At 40.2% G+C, this 21,338-nt stretch overlaps 1 protein-coding gene across 1 annotated transcript in view; it reads left to right on the top strand.

The window, feature by feature from the left end:
• Positions 1-21,338, top strand: part of LOC126190927 (guanine nucleotide exchange factor subunit Rich) — a 294,040-nt gene that overhangs the window by 159,188 nt on the left and 113,514 nt on the right. The window contains exons 13-14 of the mRNA XM_049931563.1: positions 2,653-2,762; positions 4,646-4,777. Coding sequence (XP_049787520.1) covers positions 2,653-2,762; positions 4,646-4,777 — 242 coding nt within the window. The remainder of the gene's footprint in view (positions 1-2,652; positions 2,763-4,645; positions 4,778-21,338) is intronic.

Below are 21,338 nucleotides of genomic sequence, written 5' to 3'. Positions count from 1 at the left end.
TCACCGTTCAAAAACTCTTTAGCACCTGCCATATTCCTCTGTTTTATGGATAAATTATTACAAGGTGCTTCAACTGTGTCACATCTCAAGAGGACCACTTCCACCACCTTGAAATCATGTTCCAGAGGCTGGCACCTAAAGGACTAAAACACAACTTCTACATCTTCATCTGCATGATTATTCTACACTTCACAATTAAGTACCTGACAAAGCTATTTCTCTACTGCTCCACTCTTGCACAGAAAACTTAAATCTTTCTGTGCGAGTTTTGATTTATTTTATTATGGTGGTTGTTACTCCCTATGTAATATAACAAAATATTTTCACATTCTGAGCGGAAAGTTGAGTGAAATTTCATGAGAAGATCCTGTAACAACGAAAAACACCTTTGTTTTGATGATTGCCACTCCAGTTCACAAATCCTATCCATTGTGCTCTACCCTCTATTTCACGGTAGTGCAAAGCTTCAGCCCTGTTTTAGTGAAGCTCCAGTTTGTGAAAAACATTAGCAACCTTATGCTATTCAAATATTCACCATACTCCTAAGCAAGGAACACCAAAAGGAATGTCAGTTTGGAAATAAACACATTATCTGTTATTCTGACTTGGTCACAAACCAGCAACTGAATGATGAAGCAAAGAGTGACAAGTGAGACTGACAGCTTGGTCTGACTTCTGGGTACTCCCTGTCAAATTAGTAACTGGTTGCAGTTATGAGAGTTCATCACTGACTGCTTGGGAATTTAAAATAATGGTGTTTGTACACTTGTTTCACAAACTTTCACTTGCAGTGAAGTGTATCGCACATTAACACTCACAGGTGAAAATTTTAGATCATTATTGGACACTTAAAAAAAAATAATAATAACAACACTGTATGATGATTTTTTAAAAAATAATTTATTTTCATTGCTCAATTGTAGACACATCCTCTTAGTTTTTACCCCTTACAAAATATCAGGCTGGCAGACCTCTATTCTGGGAAATAGTATTCCTGTTTAACTTCTCAATTAGACAAAAACTATTGACTTTGCAAAAGAAACTAATTAGAATTGTTTGTGAGGTTCACACACGTACATCTTGCAGGTATCTGTTTAAGTCATTGGAAGTACGAAAAACAGCATCATACTACATTTATCGAGTGGACAAAGTTCATTGCAGTTCAAAAATAATATAAGTAGTAAGAGAAAACAGTATTGGAAGGGTAAAGTATTTGTATATCCCTCTAGTGGATCTCGCTTTGCCACAGAAGGCAATGAAATACACAGCTATAAAAGTCTTTACAGTCTGCAAATTGAGAAAAATGTGTAACAGCCAGCAGCAATATTTTTAAATGCAGTTTCAATTTGTTTCTCCTTTACAGCTTATTCCATACCATAAAGGATTTATTGAATGCAAATAAGTATTCAGTTAGTTCAATTCATCATAAAGATTACCATAGTTGTGATCCAGATACAGAATAAAGAAACAAACAAGCTAGAATTGAAACCACGCTTCCTTGCTTTCCAAGTGTGGTTTTCTTACCATTACCGACAGAACTGCGCAGACTCAAGACATGAATGGGCTGCACAGGTTCAGTTCTCTCATTGTCTCTTATTTTACAAATTGGTGACATATTTTACTGCAGTAACACTATCAGGAGAGCGTACATCACGGAAAAATATTGGTTGCAGTCTTGGGAGTTGTTTCCAGAATGAATCTTTCACACTGTAGCAAAGTGAGCACTGTTACAGAATTTCTGGAAAGATTAAAATTGTATTCTTAACCAGGACTTGAACCAAGACTGTTGTCCTTTACAAGCAGTGTTCTTAATTAGTGCTCTATCAAGGCCTGATTGTTTTGATCTGTTATACTAGTGTGCACTTTGTTACAGAATTGAACAGGTTGCTGTGCTCTTCTAGGCATTAACGATGAATTAGTTTCACCCATAAATAGAGTAAAAAGGGAATGTCTAGCTGTATGGCCATATATACTGTTTTCTTTATTACTCTTTTGTTATTGTCTTTACACAATATTCACAATGAATGTAGCAGTCTTGTTTTTTTATCTGTTTCAAATATTGGTTCTCTTATAACTCATCAGGGAATCTTTTATCATTGAAACATCTTGAAAGTGGCTTCATGGTTCAGTAGGTAAGTGCCCAACGACAAATCCAAAGGTGCACAATTATACCACCAGTTGGTCCTTGGATTTGTTTGTGTTATTTATTGCTTATTTCACTTCTGACAATGATTTGTTAGTTACCACATTAAATTGTAGGTCCATGCTCTGCCCCCAATGACTGGCTGGATAAATTAGTACATCAGTTGAAGGAAAGCAAGGATATTATTACATCCAATAGAATAGTGCTTAGGAAAGAATTGAAATGTTAAAATCAGTCTTTGGGTTGAGAACAGCTTTTCACACTTTTGTGCCTCAATAGTTTTCTTGCCGTTTATCTGCAGTTTGACTTCGTGGTCTCAGATACTTATCAGAATACCAGACAAGAGAGTCGTGTATGTGGTCTGCCTTGTAAAAATCGTTACACTACCAAAGTTCTTCATAGATTGAGCTTTCACTCAGATTTCTTGGAATTGATTGCATGTTGTATATCAGATGTTGCTTATACTATCATACAACTTTTAACAGAAGTCTTTTTCTTTTTCCTTGCAGCTATACTGTTTGAAGATGCAATTCTTTTGGGAGTTGAAAATGATACAATGCTGTTTACATCTGATAGCAACTCACCGTTTTCTTTACCATTTTGCCTTCTGGAGAAAACGGTATGGATTTTAACAGCTTTCAGTTACTTTTGTTTATTACTGTCTTATCTCTATGTATCTTTAAAAAATTGTATTGTAAAACATTATAAAGAAGTAAATAATTAAAATACAAAGATAATTACAAAAATATTATATTTTATCAGTTGCTGCAAATTAGCACTCAACAAAATGCAGCTATCACTGCAGAGTCTTGTAGCATTGAATATTCTTATTTTTTTTTCAGGTGAATATTTATTGTAGTACATTATTAACTAGTACTACTGTTAAAGGATATGTGTTATAATCCAAACTATTCGATCACTGATAAGTTAGAACAGAGTGCTATAAATAATGATTTTTTCCATCCTCTGGCACAGCAAGACTGTATGCTGAATAGTAGAGTATGAGGGTAATTCTAGAACAATCAGTGGATAGTCATAATTTTTTTTCAAGAAAAGTTTGTTGTCCATATACATCTTTATCTACATCTACATCTATTCTCTGCGTGGCGGAGAGTACTTCCCATTGCACCAATTATTAGGATTTCTTCCTGTTTCCATTCACCTATAGAGCATGGAAGAATGATAGTTTGAATGCCTCTACGTGTGCAGTAATTGTCCTAAATTTACCCTCATGACCCCTATGTGAGCGATATGTAGGGGGTTGTAGTATATTTCCAGAGTCATTATTTAATTTATATTTCTTACAACTTTGTTAATAGACTTTCTCAGGATAGTTTGTGTCTGTCTTCAAGAGCATGCCAGCTCAATTCCTTCAGTACCTCTGTGACACTTTCCTATGGATCAGACAAACCTGTGATCATTCATGCTGCCTTTCTCTGTGTATTTACAATATCTCCTGTTAGTCCTACTTGGTATGTGTCCCACACACTTGAGTAGTATTTTAGAACTGGTTGCACAGGTGATTAGTAAGCAATCTCCTTTGTAGACTGATTGCAGTTCCCAGTATTCTACCAATAAATCAAAGTCATCTGCGTGCTTTACCTACAACTGTGTCTTTGTGATCATTCCATTACATATCCCTAGAAAGTGTTACACTTGGGTATTTGTATGAGTTGGCCAATTCCAAAGTGACTCATTGATATTATAACATAGGATAGTACTTTTTTTCGTTTTGTTGTGGAGTGCACAATTTTACATTTCTGAATATTTAAAGCAAGTTGCCACCTTTTGCACCGTTTTGAAATCTTAGAAGTATCTGACTGTATATTTATGCAGCTTCTTTCAGATAGTACTTCATTATAGATAACTGCATCATCTGCAAAAAGTCTCATGTTACTATTAATATTGTCTGCAAGGTCATTTATATGCAACATGAACAGCAAGGGTTCCAACACACTTCCCTGTGACACACCTGAAGTTACTTCTACATCTGATAATGACTCTCCATGCAAGATAACATGCTGTGTCCTCCCTACCAAAAAGTCCTCAGTCCAGTCACAAATTTCACTTGATACTCCATATGATTGTACTTTTGACAATGAACACGGGTGTGGCACTGAGTCAGATGCCTTTTAGAAATCAAGAAATACAGCATCTACCTGACTACCTTGTTCCAAAGCTTTCAGGATGCCATGTGAGAAAAGTGTGAATTGGGTTTCATCGTTTAGATTATTTTATAATATGTTATACAGGGAACAGTACATCATGTGCAAGACAAACATCTGCCAAGGCAAGTAATAAAAGTGCAACATTTAGTCTGATAAATAGATTTGGAGATTGCTGAAACTGACTTTATGTCTTAAATACCCCACTTTATTGTGTTGTTCTTATAAATTGTCAGTTAATTGAGGAAAATGTGATTCGCCTTAATTTTCATACTGTACTTCAAAAGAAATGTAAATGTCCTTAAATGTGTTGTGTGTACATTACTGTGTGTTTCAGAGCCAGGTGTATCTACATCAAATCCTCAGACAACTAATTCGTCGAAATTTAGGGTTTCATGCTTGGGAAATAGCCCGAAGTTGCACTAATCTTCCCTACTTCTCCCATTCTCTTGAACTTCTACTACATGAGGTAACTGACATTTATTTATTTTATTTATTTACACGTAAAGTTCTGTAGGACCAAATTGAGGAGCAAATCTCGCAAGGCCATGGAATGTCTCTACATGAAATTAAAAAACATGAAAGTAATAACAGACAAAAAAAAAAGTTTATGAACCTGAAAAAAGTCAATCCATAAGTTCAAGTAAACATAATCAACAATAAAACAAGAATTAGCTTACTTTTTGAAGGAACTCCTCGACAGAATAGGAGGAGTGACCATTAGGAAACTCTTCAATTTGCTTACTACTGCTAAGATTTTCGAATTTGAGTGGTAGCTTATTGAAAATGGAAGCAGCAGTATACTGCACACCTTTTTGCACAACAGTTGAGGAAGTCCGATCCAAATGCAGGTTTGATTTCTGCCAAGTATTAACTGAGTGAAAGCTGATTTTCTTTGGAATAAGCTAATATTGTTGACAAGAAATGACAGTAAGGAATATATATATTGAGAGGCCAAAGTCAAAATGCCCACACTCTTGAACAGGGGTTGACAAGAGGTTCTTGAACTTACACCACTTTTTGCCCGAACTGTCTGTTTGAGCCAAAAATATCCTTTTAGAATGGGAAGAGTTACCCCAGAATATAATACCATATGACATAAGCAAATGAAAATGAGCAAAGTAGACTAATTTTCGTATCAAATCATCACTCACTTCAGATACCATTCGAATAGTAAAAAATGGAAGCATTAAGTCTTTGACCATTTGAATAGTAAAAAATGGAAGCATTAAGTCTTTGAACAAGATGCTGAATGTGGGTGTTCCATGACAGTTTACTATCTATCTGAACACCTAGAAATCTGAACTGTGCAGTTTCACTAATCATATGACCATTTTATGAAATTAAAACATTAGGTTTTGTTGAATTGTGTCTCAGAAACTGTAAAAACTGAGTCTTACTGTGATTTAGCTTTATTTTCTACAAGTCATGAACTTAAGTCATGAACTGCACTATTTGTAACTGAGCCAATGTTGCACACAACATGCTTTACTACCAAGCTTGTGTCATCAGCAAACAGAAATATTTTAGAATTTCCTGTAATATTACATGGCATGTCATTTGTATAAATAAGGAACAGGAGTGGCCCCAACACTGATCCCTGGGGCACCCCCCACTTGACCTACCCCATTCAGACCCCACATCACAGCCATTCTCAACACTGTGAATAATGACCTTTTGCTGTCTGTTGCTAAAGTAAGAGGTGAACCAAGTGTGAGCTACTCCCCATATTCCATAATGGTCCAACTTCGGGAGCAATATTTTGCAACCAACGCAATCAAACACCTTACTTAAATCAAAAAATATGTCTAGCATTCAAAATTGTTTGTTTGACCCGTCCAGCACCTCACACAGAAAAGAGAATATAGCATTTTCAGTTGTTAAGCGGCTTCTAAACTCGAACTGTACAGTTTATAGCAAATCGTGTGATACAAAATGGTCAATTATCCTTACATACACAGCCTTTTCAATAACTTTAGCAAACACTGGTGGCACAGAAATAAGTCTAAAATTGTCTACATTATCCCTTTCTTCCTTTTTATAAAGCGACTTTACTACTGAGTACTTAATCGCTCAGGAAACTGACCATTCGTAAAGGAAAAATTACAAATATGGCTAAATACAGGGCTAACATGTGTAGCACAGTACTTTAATACTCTGCTAGGCTCTCCATCATAACCATGAGAGTCCTTAGTCTTCAGTGATTTATTTATTGACTCAGTCTCCCCCTTGTCTGTATCACAGAGGAGTATTTCAGACTTCAATCTTCGAAAGGCATTTGCCAAGACAGTTTATATGATTCTCTGTAGAAGCTAAATATTTATTTAATTCACCAGCAATTCTCAGAAAATGATTGTCAAATACTGTAACATATCTGATTATCAGTAACAGAAATATTTTTACTGCGAACTGACTTTATATCATCGATGTTGTGCCGTTGACCAGACACTGCCTTCACAACTGACCACATGGTTTTAATTTTATCCTGTGAATTAGCTGTTCTTCTTGCATACCACATATTCTTTGCCTTCCTAATAACATTTGTAAGCACTTTACAATATTGTTTGTAATGGGGTACTACAGCTTGATTGTGACTACTTCTAACATTTTGATGTACTTCCTGCTTTGTTCTACATAATATCCTTATCCTGCTAGTCAGCCACCCGAGCTGCCTGTTACTGCTAGTACCCCATTTAGAATGTTCTACTGGAAAGCAACTCTCAAAGAGCATGAGAAATGTGTTAAGGAAAGCATTATATTTATCGTCCGTGTTATCAGCACTATAAAAATCCTGCCACTCTTGTTTCTTGACGAGGTTTAAAAAACACTCTATTGCTGTTGGATTAACTTTCCTACATAGTTTGTAATTACATGTGACATTTGTTTGAGTACAAAAGCCTTTTAGTGTTAAAATTAGTGCATCATGGTCTGGAAGGCCATTCACACTTTTACTAACAAAATGCCCATCTAGTAATGGAGAATGAATAAAAATATTGTCTATGACTGAGCTACTGTTCCCTTCCACACTAGTTAGAAAAAAACACAGTCTGCATCAGATCATATGAATTTACCATCATACACAAAATTTATACTGAAGTCAATCACATATAACTAATTTCTGGTACTTCCTACAAAGTGAATCAAGAGCCCTCTCTAGCGTGAGCAGAAAACAACAATAATTAGAAGTTCAGTTTCACGAAATGCAACTGCCCCTCACAACATTCAAATACAGTAGAACGTCGATTATCTGAACGTCAGTCACCCGAACGACCGCTTAACCGAACTGTGTACTCGCTCGCACCTGGTACTCTCCCACCCTGCCGTCCGTCAACCCCTTCACTCCCACAGTAGTCGCCGCACTGGGCTACCGCTGGCGGAACATTGCTTCTAATGGGGCCTTCACAAGGCGCTGCTGACCGGCCAAGCCGCCAGTCACTGTGTTTCAACAATCATCACACTTCTGTTGGTTTGACACTGGCAGTAGAAGTAGCAGCAGTATCAAAGCTGTTCACAGCAACAGCTGTGCCAGCTTAGAGTTGAGGCGTGCCGCTCCGCGCAGTTTGAAGGATCGCCCCCAAGAAGAGCTTCTCACGGTGCAAACAGTCACCTTCTGTTCTCTGTTACGACCATTTGTGTGCTGCTGCGTGAAAAAGTGAACTTAACGATACAAAATGCTTAAACGTAAACGTGTTGTCCTTTCTATGAGGGACAAGTACGAGATTATTAAAAGGTTAGAAGAAGGTGAATCTGCAACCACTTTATCCAATGAGTACAAGGTGGGGAAGTCGACAATTACAGATATATGAAGCTCGCCACTAACACAGTACTAGATGATGCTGTTTACAAGTGGTTTACACAAAAGAGATCGGAAGGAGAACCTATCTCAGGTCCCATTCTGTGTGAGAAGGCAATGCAGTTCAACGAAAAACTTGGAGGGCCTTCGAACTTTAAAGCGAGCACGGGCTGTTTAAAATGCTTCAAGTCAAGACACGGCATTCGTGAGATTACAATACAGGGAGAAAAACTGTCGGCTGATTCTTCAGCAGCTGATTCTTTCAAAGTCAAAACAAGAGACGTATTAAGGGAAGACGATTATGCTCTCGAAAACGTTTACAATGCTGACGAAACTGGACTTAACTGGAAAGCTTTACCGAGAAAAACTCTTGTTTCACATCATGAATTAGCAGCACCTGGTCCTAAAACAAGCAAGGACCGTATTACAGCTTTGGCTTGTGCTAATGCTACTGGAAATCACCGACTGCCTGTGTTCGTCATTGGTAAAAGTAAAAAACCGCGTTGTTTCAAGCACGTTAATATGTCAGCCTTGCCTGTTGTGTACACCTCACAAAAGAATGCCTGGATGGATAGTACGATTTTTATGAAGTGGTTTCTGGACATTTTCGTACCCTCTGTAAAAGCTCATCAGCTAAAGAATGGGAAGAGGGAGAAAACACTACTTCTCCTTGACAATGCACCAACTCATCCGTCATGTGATATTTTAAACGAAAAAGACGAGTTCATAAAGGTAATATTTCTTCCACCTAACGTAACCTCCTTATTACAGCCCATGGATCAAGGTGTTATTGAGACTTTCAAACAATACTGCAGGAAAGAATTGTTGTGTAAGTTATTGTTAGAAAGAGAGGAGGATGGAGAAGAAAGTCTCTTAAGAAATCATAAGAATATTGACTTGAAAGACGCATCCTACATGATCAGCGCAGCATGGAATAGTGTAAAGGAAGAGAATTTGAAGAAAACCTGGAATAAAATTTTGGACACAGATGAAAATTCACAAGGTATGAGTGAAAATGACGAACAGAATGATATGTGCGAAATTCTCGGTATGCTAAAAGAAATAGATTGCCACAAATGTGATGAAGAAGACGTTCATGAATGGATGAATATCGATGATGCAGATCCAGGACACCAAATCATGCAGGGCAGCGAGATTGTAAACGTCGTCACTGATAAAGATGATGCCGCCAGCATCTCATCAATCAGTGGTCCAGAAAGTGAAGATGAAAGTATACCAACAGCTTCTGAGGCGTTCACTTGTTTGGATATTGCCTTGCAGTGGTTTGAAGCCCAAGATGAGAGTGAGCAGTTTCAGATATCTGTAATGAAAAAAGTACGTGACTTAGCTGCTCGTAAGCATGTAGGTTTGTTTAGACAGACCAAAATAAAGGATTTTTTTAAACGTTAATTTTGTATACTGTGTGTATTGTTCATGCAAAATGCGTATGTAATATGTATATATTTTTGTTTAATAAACTGTGCCACATATTATGTACTCCTACTGAAGTTCCCTTTGTATGTTACTTTGTAATACTAAAAGAGATGCCTGTTTTTATGAATAAATTTACTGTACAGTACTTCTTTTTGGCAAATAAACATGTACAGTTCGATTATCCGAACAAACCAGTTTTCCGAACACCCATGTCCCCCAATTACTTCGAATAATCGACGCTCTACTGTATCTGTTCATTGTAGTGTCATGATAAGTCCGTGGACTCAAATGGAATACTGTTTTTTACATACATAGCCACTCCCCCACCCCACAAGGAACTCCTTGAAAAACAGACCTTAGCATTGTTTAAAATTATTATTTCAATAATTAACAATTAAAATTCTCATCCTAAAACAAATGACACATTTCAATGATTATCTAGATTCTAATATATTAAACACAAGTGAATTCTGTTCTATATACTAATTATATCTTGTATAAATGCTTAGGTGTCAAATGTTAACAATACACTTGTTATATTTACTAATTGCAGAAGATTGGTATCATATAAAATGTTTCTACCAGTTAACTGACTTCTACACATTGGTGTAATTAAGATTCTGTAATTGTTTTCTCCGTAACTTTTTCACAAGTACATATTTCCATACACCTCTATGTCAGAAATTACTGTTTATGTTTAAAATTTACGTGTATAGTAAGTTTCTATTAGACTGCTATGTTTCAACAACCCCCAAAAGGATTTGTGCAACTGAAAGTTAAACAAAACCTTTTCTGACAGATCTTCATAACAGTCTTCATTTTACAATCAATTGGATTAACAAACAATTTGTGGAAGATTTGTGCAACCAAATATGTAAAATTATCATGAATTATTTTGTATAAGATTCAACTAGATTAAACAAAATATTAATTAATAGCACAAATAAAGAACAAGTTAATTCGCAGAATTTGTCTGCAGCTTGTATTACAACATGAATATGAGGATCTATTTCAATCAGAAAATTATCCATTGGAAGTTAGCTGAATTGGTCTTGTTTCTGTATATTTATGTCTGTTATTAGATCCTCCAGGTTCTCCTGAGTGCAGTGGAGACACTGGTGTGTGTAACCCTTTCTCAATATTGGCGATGCATTGTGGAAAAAATGTTACTATCAGATGTTACAATACTTAAAATCCATATCAGTTTATATTTATCCATCTCCTATCTTTGGCAAGTACACCAAGTATTGGACCATAATATAACACTGTGTTCAGTCTCCTCTATGCGCAATGAAGAACACTGAAATGAAGTACACTGTAGATCTCAGCTCTTCGGAAGTTTTTCGTTGCAAAACCTGAAATGTGGCTCATACTCCACTACTTATGACCATCATATATATTGCATAATTGATTGTTTTGAATAGAATAGTTCAATTCAGAAAAATTCCAACTGTTCGTTTTTAAACATTTCCCGTCTTAAATCTCATATTGTAATTTTAACTTGTTCTTTGATAATATATCACTAAAATGATACTAGTACATTTTTTTTAAAGTGCTACAGCCATATTCTCTGCAGTTTATATTGACATTTACATATAGTATTGAATAACAAATATATTATTATAATGTAGTAAAAGTAAATTCTTGGAGTATAGTTCCTCAGCAGTTAATACAGGGTTATTACAAATGATTGAAGCGATTTCACAGCTCTACAATAACTTTATTATTTGAGATACACTCCTGGAAATTGAAATAAGAACACCGTGAATTCATTGTCCCAGGAAGGGGAAACTTTATTGACACATTTCTGGGGTCAGATACATCACATGATCACACTGACAGAACCACAGGCACATAGACACAGGCAACAGAGCATGCACAATGTCGGCACTAGTACAGTGTATATCCACCTTTCGCAGCAATGCAGGCTGCTATTCTCCCATGGAGACGATCGTAGAGATGCTGGATGTAGTCCTGTGGAACGGCTTGCCATGCCATTTCCACCTGGCGCCTCAGTTGGACCAGCGTTCGTGCTGGACGTGCAGACCGCGTGAGACGACGCTTCATCCAGTCCCAAACATGCTCAATGGGGGACAGATCCGGAGATCTTGCTGGCCAGGGTAGTTGACTTACACCTTCTAGAGCACGTTGGGTGGCACGGGATACATGCGGACGTGCATTGTCCTGTTGGAACAGCAAGTTCCCTTGCCGGTCTAGGAATGGTAGAACGATGGGTTCGATGACGGTTTGGATGTACCGTGCACTATTCAGTGTCCCCTCGACGATCACCAGTGGTGCACGGCCAGTGTAGGAGATCGCTCCCCACACCATGATGCCGGGTGTTGGCCCTGTGTGCCTCGGTCGTATGCAGTCCTGATTGTGGCGCTCACCTGCACGGCGCCAAACACGCATACGACCATCATTGGCACCAAGGCAGAAGTGACTCTCATCGCTGAAGACGACACGTCTCCATTCGTCCCTCCATTCACGCCTGTCGCGACACTACTGGAGGCGGCCTGCACGATGTTGGGGCGTGAGCGGAAGATGGCCTAACGGTGTGCGGGACCGTAGCCCAGCTTCATGGAGACGGTTGCGAATGGTCCTCGCCGATACCCCAGGAGCAACAGTGTCCCTAATTTGCTGGGAAGTGGCGGTGCGGTCCCCTACGGCACTGCGTAGGATCCTACGGTCTTGGCGTGCATCCGTGCGTCGCTGCTGTTCGGTCCCAGGTCGACGGGCACGTGCACCTTCCGCCGACCACTGGCGACAACATCGATGTACTGTGGAGACCTCACGCCCCACGTGTTGAGCAATTCGGCGGTACGTCCACCCGGCCTCCCGCATGCCCACTATACGCCCTCACTCAAAGTCCGTCAACTGCACATACGGTTCACGTCCACGCTGTCGCAGCATGCTACCAGTGTTAAAGACTGCGATGGAGCTCCGTATGCCACGGCAAACTGGCTGACACTGACGGCGGCGGTGCACAAATGCTGCGCAGCTAGCGCCATTCGACGGCCAACACCGCGGTTCCTGGTGTGTCCGCTGTGCCGTGCGTGTGATCATTGCTTGTACAGCCCTCTCGCAGTGTCCGGAGCAAGTATGGTGGGTCTGACACACCGGTGTCAATGTGTTCTTTTTTCCATTTCCAGGAGTGTATTTTCACAATGCTTTGCACACACATACAAAAACTCAAAAAGTTTTTTTAGGCATTCACAAATGTTCGATATGTGCCCCTTTAGTGATTCGGCAGACATCAAGCCGATAATCAAGTTCCTCCCACACTCGGCGCAGCATGTCCCCATCAATGAGTACGAAAGCATCGTTGATGCGAGCTCGCAGTTCTGGCACGTTTCTTGGTAGAGGAGGTTTAAACACTGAATCTTTCACATAACCCCACAGTAAGAAATCGCATGGGGTTAAGTCGGGAGAGTGTGGAGGCCATGACATGAATTGCTGATCATGATCTCCACCACAACCGATCCATCGGTTTTCCAATCTCCTGTTTAAGAAATGCCGAACATCATGATGGAAGTGCGGTGGAGCACCATCCTGTTGAAAGATGAAGTCGGCACTGTCGGTCTCCAGTTGTGGCATGAGCCAATTTTCCAGCATGTCCAGATACACGTGTCCTGTAATGTTTTTTTCGCAGAAGAAAAAGGGGCCGTAAACTTTAAACCGTGAGATTGCACAAAACACGTTCACTTTTGGTGAATTGCAAATTTGCTGCACGAATGCGTGAGGATTCTCTACCGCCCAGATTCGCACATTGTGTCTGTTCACTTCACCATTAAGAAAAAATGTTGCTTCATCACTGAAAACAAGTTTCGCACTGAACACATCCTCTTCCACGAGCTGTTGCAACCGCGCCGAAAATTCAAAGCGTTTGACTTTGTCATCGGGTGTCAGGGCTTGTAGCAATTGTAAACGGTAAGGCTTCTGCTTTAGCCTTTTCCGTAATATTTTCCAAACCGTCGGCTGTGGTACGTTTAGCTCCCTGCTTGCTTTATTCGTCGACTTCTGCGGGTTACGCGTGAAACTTGCCCACATGCGTTCAACCGTTTCTTTGCTCACTGCAGGCCGACCCGTTGATTTCCCCTTACAGAGGCATCCAGAAGCTTTAAACTGCACATACCATCGCCAAATGGAGTTAGCAGTTGGTGGATCTTTGTTGAACTTCGTTCTGAAGTGTTGTTGCACTGTTATGACTGACTGATGTGAGTGCATTTCAAGCACGACATACGCTTTCTCGGCTCCTGTCGCCATTTTGTCTCACTGCGCTCTCGAGTGCTCTGGCGGCAGAAACCTGAAGTGCGGCTTCAGCCGAACAAAACTTTGAGTTTTTCTACGTATCTATAGTGTGTCGTGACCATATGTCAATGAATGGAGCTACAGTGAATTTATGAAATCGCTTCAATCATTTGTAATAGCCCTGTATAATTCACCCTACATATATAGAATGCAATGTCTGAACAGTGTCCAATCTTTCCATTTTTCTTTTGTTAAGACACTTCCGATGCTTCACTCCTGTCCTTTACAGTCATCCAAAAATTAATTAATGTATTTTTTCAGGAATATTTGCACAACACAGTTGTTGCTTTTCCCTTTACAGTAAGTGCTGACAATAACGGAATGAGACATAAGAGTGTGGTTACACATTACTTTGAGTAACAATATACAATAACTTGAATAAGTGACTAATACATCGTATTAGTTGTGTTTTATAAATAATTGAAACAGCAGCAATAACTATGTGGTTGGGCCTTATATACAGGTACGTGTTCACCACTTGGGTGAAAATACACAATAAATGAATTATAAATGATTGTTTCATCACAACAAAATATGAATAGGTTTTATACATTGGTAAGTTGGTTTGAGCATTATATACAGGGTGATTCAAAAAGAATACCACAACTTAAAAAATGTGTATTTAATGAAAGAAACATAATATAACCTTCTGTTATACATAATTACAAAGAGTATTTAAAAAGGTTTTTTTTCACTCAAAAACAAGTTCAGAGATGTTCAATATGGCCCCCTCCAGACACTCGAGCAGTATCAACCCAATACTCCAACTCGTTCCACACTCTCTGTAGCATATCAGGCGTAACAGTTTGGATAGCTGCTGTTATTTCTCGTTTCAAATCATCAATGGTGGCTGGGAGAGGTGGCCGAAACACCATATCCTTAACATACCCCCATAAGAAAAAATCGCAGGGGGTAAGATCAGGGCTTCTTGGAGGCCAGCGATGAATGCTCTGTCACGGGCTGCCTGGCGGCCGATCCATTGCCTCGGGTAGTTGACGTTCAGGTGTGGAACGGATAAGTGCCAATGTGGTGGCGCTCCATCCTGCTGAAATATGAATTGTTGTGCTTCTTGTTCGAGCTGAGGGAACAGCCAATTCTCTAACATCTCCAGATACTGTAGTCCAGTTACAGTAGCACCTTCGAAAAAAAAGGGACCAAAAATTTTATTGGCTGAAATGGCACAGAAAACGTTCACCTAAGGCGAGTCACGTTCATACTGAGTTGTTTCCCGCGGGTTCTCAGTGCCCCATATACAGACATTGTGACGGTTGACTATCCCGTTAGTGTGGAAAGTTGCTTCATTACTAAGCACAATCTTTGAAACGAAAGATTCATCTGTTTCAATTTGAGCAAGGATAAAATCCCAGAAATCGATTCTTTTAATCTTATCAGCTGCAGCAGACAGTGCTTGAACCAATTTCAGACGATAAGGTTTCATAACTAACCTTTTTCGTAGGACTCTCCATACAGTTGATTGTGGAATTTGCAGCTCTGCTAGCTCTGCGAGTCGATTTTCCTGGGCTGCGAACAAATGCTTGCCGGATGCGTGCTACATTTTCATCACTCGTTCTCGGCCGTCCAGAACTTTTCCCTTTGCACAAACACCCATTCTCTGTAAACTGTTTATACCAACGTTTAATACACCACCTATCAGGAGGTTTAACACCATACTTCGTTCGAAATGCACGCTGAACAACTGTCGTCGATTCACTTCTGCCGTACTCAATAACACAAAAAGCTTTCTGTTGAGCGGTCGCCATCTTAGCATCAACTGACGCTGACACCTAGTCAACAGCGCCTCAAGCGAACAAATGTACAACTAAATGAAACTTTATAGCTCCCTTAATTCGCCGACAGATAGTGCTTAGCTCTGCCTTTTGTCGTTGCAGAGTTTTAAATTCCTAAAGTTGTGGTATTCTTTTTGAATCACCCTTACTTTTAGCCGAAGCTGTCTCTCTTACACCTATGTTTCTATCTTTTGCCGACTTCACTGTGAATTCAGTATCTTCAATAGTGCAGAAATACTAGCTTGTTTCCCAGATTCTCTTATAAAATAGACTTTAGTCATTTAATAGGCTGACAAGGTAAATAAGATCAGTCTCAGCAATAAGGACATATGCATGTGGATAGAGACAAGGATAACTTGGTACTCAAATGAGAAATAGTAAATGAAACAGAAGATTCAGATGCTAGTATATAGCGAAGTAAATACATAAGTAAATGTTAACTACTTGGGTGACAACATTCAACAAAATTAGACATAAATAAATGATATAATATGACTGAGAATAGTTACATCTAATAATGCAGAAATGCTAGCTTGTTCCCCAGATCCTCCTATAGAATAGGTTTTAGTCGCTTAATAAAGCTGACACGGTAAATGAGAAGGGTCTCAGCAATACACACATATGCATGTGGACAGTGGGAAGGATAGCTAGGTACTCTAATGAGAAGTAAGAAATGAAATAGAAGGTTTGAAGTGTTGGAGTTGAAGAAGAAAAGACGACAGAGCCCAAAGACAGGATACCCTCCTACCCAGGACCCCCACTGTTTCAGTACTTCACTGTGGCGCCGGAGGGAGAAGAGTGTTCGACATTCCCTGCAGAACAGACTTGCCACAGCTTTACCATCCCAGTCCCCGAAAATTAACCCCAACACTCTCTATTGAGTGATCAACGAAGGGTGAACAAATAGCGTTCTGCTGGACAGAGTAAATGACAAATACAATGCTGTATTGTTTAACCATGTAACAAATGCTAGATACTATGAGCTGGCTAATAAGCAGTCCCTCTAGTATCTGGGTTTGATCAAACATAATCAGTTACATACAATGTTGAAATCTGTGACATGTGTGAGAGACATACATGAAAATTACAAGAGCGAGGTACAGAATTACTGTGTTCCTCGGATATCTGTTGCTGCTCAAACAAAAATTATTATATAAATATGAAAAAATAGAAATAAGGTAGCCAAATGCATCAAATTACGGCATATCTCATATAAACAAATGTTAAAATGTTCACATTATGTGAAGTCCTTCATATTCAGCAATATATTTTCTAAACATCACAGAGTCAAGTGTGATAATGACAAAAGAAATTTTTGTTACATTTTCAAAATTAAACAAGAGGCAGGTCTGAGATAAAAAATTAAAATTACTGGAATCTCAGCCAAGTGATATAGATGTTCCCTTTACAAATCTCCTGGCATATATAAGTCTTACATTAAGTTCAAGGACATAGTTCATGTGTTTATAATGTTACAAAATTTTATATAAGGTGGGGGGAAACATTCCACTTGGGAAAAATATATCTAAAAACAAAAGATGGTGTAACTTACCAAACGAAAGCATTGGTATGTTGATAGAGACACTAACAAACACAAACACACACACAAAATTAAAGCTTCATCAGGAAAGAGGGAAGGAGAGGGAAAGACGAAAGGATGTGGGTTTTAAGGGAGAGGGTAAGGAGTCATTCCAATCCTGAGAGCGGAAAGACTTACCTTAGGGGGGAAAAAGGCAGAGGTATACACACGCGCATGCGCGCGCGCACACACACACACACACACACACACACACACACACACACACACACACATACACATACACATATAAAGACACAAGCAGACATTTGTAAAGGCAAAGAGTTTGGGCAGAGATGTCAGTCGAGGCGGAAGTACAGAGGCAAAGATGTTGTTGAATGACAGGTGAGGCATGAGCGGCAGCAACTTGAAATTAGCGGAGGTTGAGGCCTGGTGGGTATCGAGAAGAGAGGATATACTGAAGGGCAAGTTCCCATCTCTGGGGTTCTGACAGGTTGGTGTTAGTGGGAAGTATCCAGATAACCCGGATGGTATAACACTGTGCCAAGATGTGCTGGCCGTGCACCAAGGCATGTTTAGCCACAGGGTGATCCTCATTACCAACAAACACTGTCTGCCTGTGTCCATTCATGCGAATGGACAGTTTGTTGCTGGTCATTCCCACATAGAAAGCTTCACAGTGTAGGCAGGTCAGTTGGTAAATCACGAGGGTGCTTTCACACGTGGCTCTGCCTTTGATCGTGTACACCTTCCGGGTGACAGGACTGGAGTAGTTGGTGGTGGGAGGGTGCATGGGACAGGTTTTACACTGGGGGCGGTTACAAGGATAGGAGCCAGAGGGTAGGGAATGTGGTTTGGCGATTTCATAGGGATGAACCAAGAGGTTACGGAGGTTAGATGGACAGCGGAAAGACACTCTTGGTGGAGTGGGGAGGATTTCATGAAGGATGGATCTCATTTCAGGGCAGGATTTGAGGAAGTCGTATCCCTGCTGGAGAGCCACATTCAGAGTTTGATCCAGTCTCGGAAAGTGTCCTGTCACAAGTGTGGCACTTTTGTGGTTCTTCTGTGGGAGGTTCTGGGTTGGAGGGGATGAGGAAGTGGCTCTGGATATTTGCTTCTGTACCAGGTCAGGAGGGTAGTTGCGGGATGCGAAAGCTGTTTTCAGGTTGTTGGTGTAATGCTTCAGGGATTCCGGACTGGAGCAGATTCGTTTTCCATGAAGACCTAGGCTGTAGGGAAGGGACCGTTTGATGTGGAATGGGTGGCAGCTGTCATAATGGAGGTAGTGTTGCTTGTTGGTGGGTTTGATGTGGACGGACGTGTGAAGCTGGCCATTGGACAGATGGAGGTCAACGTCAAGGAAAGTGGCATGGGATTTGGAGTAGGACCAGGTGAATCTGATGGAACCTAAGGAGTTGAGGTTGGAGGGGAAATTCTGGAGTTCTTCTTCACTGTGAGTCCAGATCATGAATTTGTCATCAATAAATCTGTACCAAACTTTGGGTTGGCAGGCCTGGGTAACCAAGAAGGCTTCCTCTAAGCAACCCATAAATAGGTTGGCGTACGAGGGGGCCATCCTGGTACCCATGACTGTTCCCTTTAATTGTTGGTATGTCTGGCCTTCGAAAGTGAAGAAGTTGTGGGTCAGGATGAAGCTGGCTAAGGTAATGAGGAAAGAAGTTTTAGGTAGGGTGGCAGGTGATCGGCATGAAAGGAAGTGCTCCATCGCAGCGAGGCCCTGGACGTGCGGAATATTTTTGTATAAGGAAGTGGCATCAATGGTTAGAAGGATGGTTTCCGGGGGTAACAGATTGGGTGACGATTCCAGGCATTCGAGAAAGTGGTTGGTGTCTTTGATGAAGGATGGGAGACTGCATGTAATGGGTTAAAGGTGTTGATCTACGTAGGCAGAGATACGTTCTGTGGGGGCTTGGCAGCCGGGATGATTGGGTTTGTGAATTTTAGGAAGTTGGTAAAAGATAGGGGTGCAGGGTGTCGGTGGGGTCAGGAGGTTGATGGAGGCAGGTGAGAGGTTTTGTAGGGTGCTTAAGGTTCTGAGGATTCCTTGAAGCTCCACCTCGACATCAGGAATGGGATTATCTTGGCAAACTTTGTATGTAGTGTTGTCTGAAAGCTGACGCAGTCCCTCAGCCACATACTCTCGACGATAAAGTACCACGGTCGTGGAACCCTTGTCCGCTGGAAGAATGACGATGGATCGGTCAGCCTTCAGATCACGGATAGCCTGGGCTTCAGCTGTGGTGATGTTGGGAGTAGGATTAAGGTTTTTCAAGAAGGATTGAGAGGCAAGGCTGGAAGTGAGAAATTCCTGGAAGGTTTGGAGAGGGTGATTTTGAGGAAGAGGAGGTGGGTCCCACATCCTTTCGGCTTTCCCTCTCCTTCCCTCATTCCTGATGAAGCAACCGTGGTTTGCGAAAGCTTGAATTTTGTGTGTATGTTTGTGTTTGTTAGTGTCTCTATCAACTTACCAACACTTTCGTTTGGTAAGTTACACTATCTTTGTGTGTGTGTGTGTGTGTGTGTGTGTGTGTGTGTGTGTGTGTGTGTGTGTGTGTGCGTGCATGCGTGCATGCGTGTTTGTGTGTGTGTGTGTGTGTGTGTGTGTGTGTGTGTGTGTGTGTGTGTGTGTGTGTTTCCTATTATAGTTATGATATTGCTGTTAATAATAGCTGGGGTAGGCTGTTTGCCACAAGAAAGCAGTTTGCCACAAATACAATGAATAATTACAGAGAATTAGGTTGCATGTGACAGCACACCATAGTATATGTCAATACATCAGTAGTTCTGATTTTGTGCCTGTAAGTGGTAGATCAATTATAGTAAGTGCATTTCTTTTGAAAGGAATAGAACATTGATAATAAACGATTACTGACAAGGGAACCTCCCCATCGCACCCCCCTCAGATTTAGTTATAAGTTGGCACAGTGGGTAGGCCTTGAAAAACTGAACACAAATCAATCGAGAAAACAGGAAGAAGTTGTGTGGAACTATGAAAAAAATAAGCAAAATATACAAACTTAGTAGTCCATGTGTAAGATAGGCAACATCAAGGGTAGTGTGAATTCAAGAGCGCCGTGGCCCCGTGGTTAGCGTGAGCAGCTGCGGAACGAGAGGTCCTTGGTTCAGGTCTTCCCTCGAGTGAAAAGTTTACTTTCTTTATTTTCGCAAAGTTATGATCTGTCTGTTCGTTCATTGACATCTCTGTTCACTGTAATAAGTTTAGTGTCTGTGTTTTGCGACCGCACCGCAAAACCGTGCGGTTAGTAGACCAAAGGACGTGCCTCTCCAATGGGAACCGAAAACATTTGATCGCGAGGTCATAGGTCAACCGATTCCTCCACGGGTAAACACGTTTGATATATTCTATACGACACTGGTGACGGCATGTGCGTCACATGACAGGAATATGTTGTCGACCCACCTAAATTGTACACTTGGCGAATGGGTGAAAACATTCTTCTACCTTGCCCGATTTAGGATTTCTTGTGGATGTGGTAATCACTCCCAAAAAAGTGATGAAAACATAAGAGTTTGTCACATAAATTGAAAATAAAAAATTAAACTTTTCACTTGAGGGAAGACTTGAACCAAGAGCCTCTCGGTCCGCAGCTGCTCATGCTAACCACGAGACCACGGCGCTCCTGGTGTCACACTTGTCCTTGATGTTGCCTATCTTGCGCATGGACTACTCAGTTTGTGTATTTTGCTTATTTTTTTCATAGTTCCACACAACTTCTTCCTGTTTTCTCGATTGATCTGTGTTCAGTTTTTCAAGGCCTATCCACTGTGCCAACTTATAACTAATTCTGAGGGGGTTGCGATGGGGAGGTTCCCTTGTGAGAACCATGTTGCATGTAACAGTATATCATTGTATTAAGTATAGGCAGAAAATATTACAAGCAGCTGTGCATATGAATAAACATTCATAAGTTTGAAATTACATTGTTAATAGGTGATTATAAAGGATTATATTACTTGTAACAGTATATCATTGTATTAAGTGTAGATAGACCAGATTAAACAGATGATTATAGTGGGCATAGTATCATGTAAAAGTTGTTGTCAAGAAATGTACAGGAAACAGTAGTTTTCAGCTGTTGAAATGTACTTAGACATAATAACTGCACCATTTTAGTGTGTGTGT

This window comes from Schistocerca cancellata, chromosome 6, assembly GCF_023864275.1.
Source record: "Schistocerca cancellata isolate TAMUIC-IGC-003103 chromosome 6, iqSchCanc2.1, whole genome shotgun sequence".
Taxonomy (NCBI): domain Eukaryota; kingdom Metazoa; phylum Arthropoda; class Insecta; order Orthoptera; family Acrididae; genus Schistocerca; species Schistocerca cancellata.
This window is presented reverse-complemented; position numbering and strand designations above follow the sequence as displayed.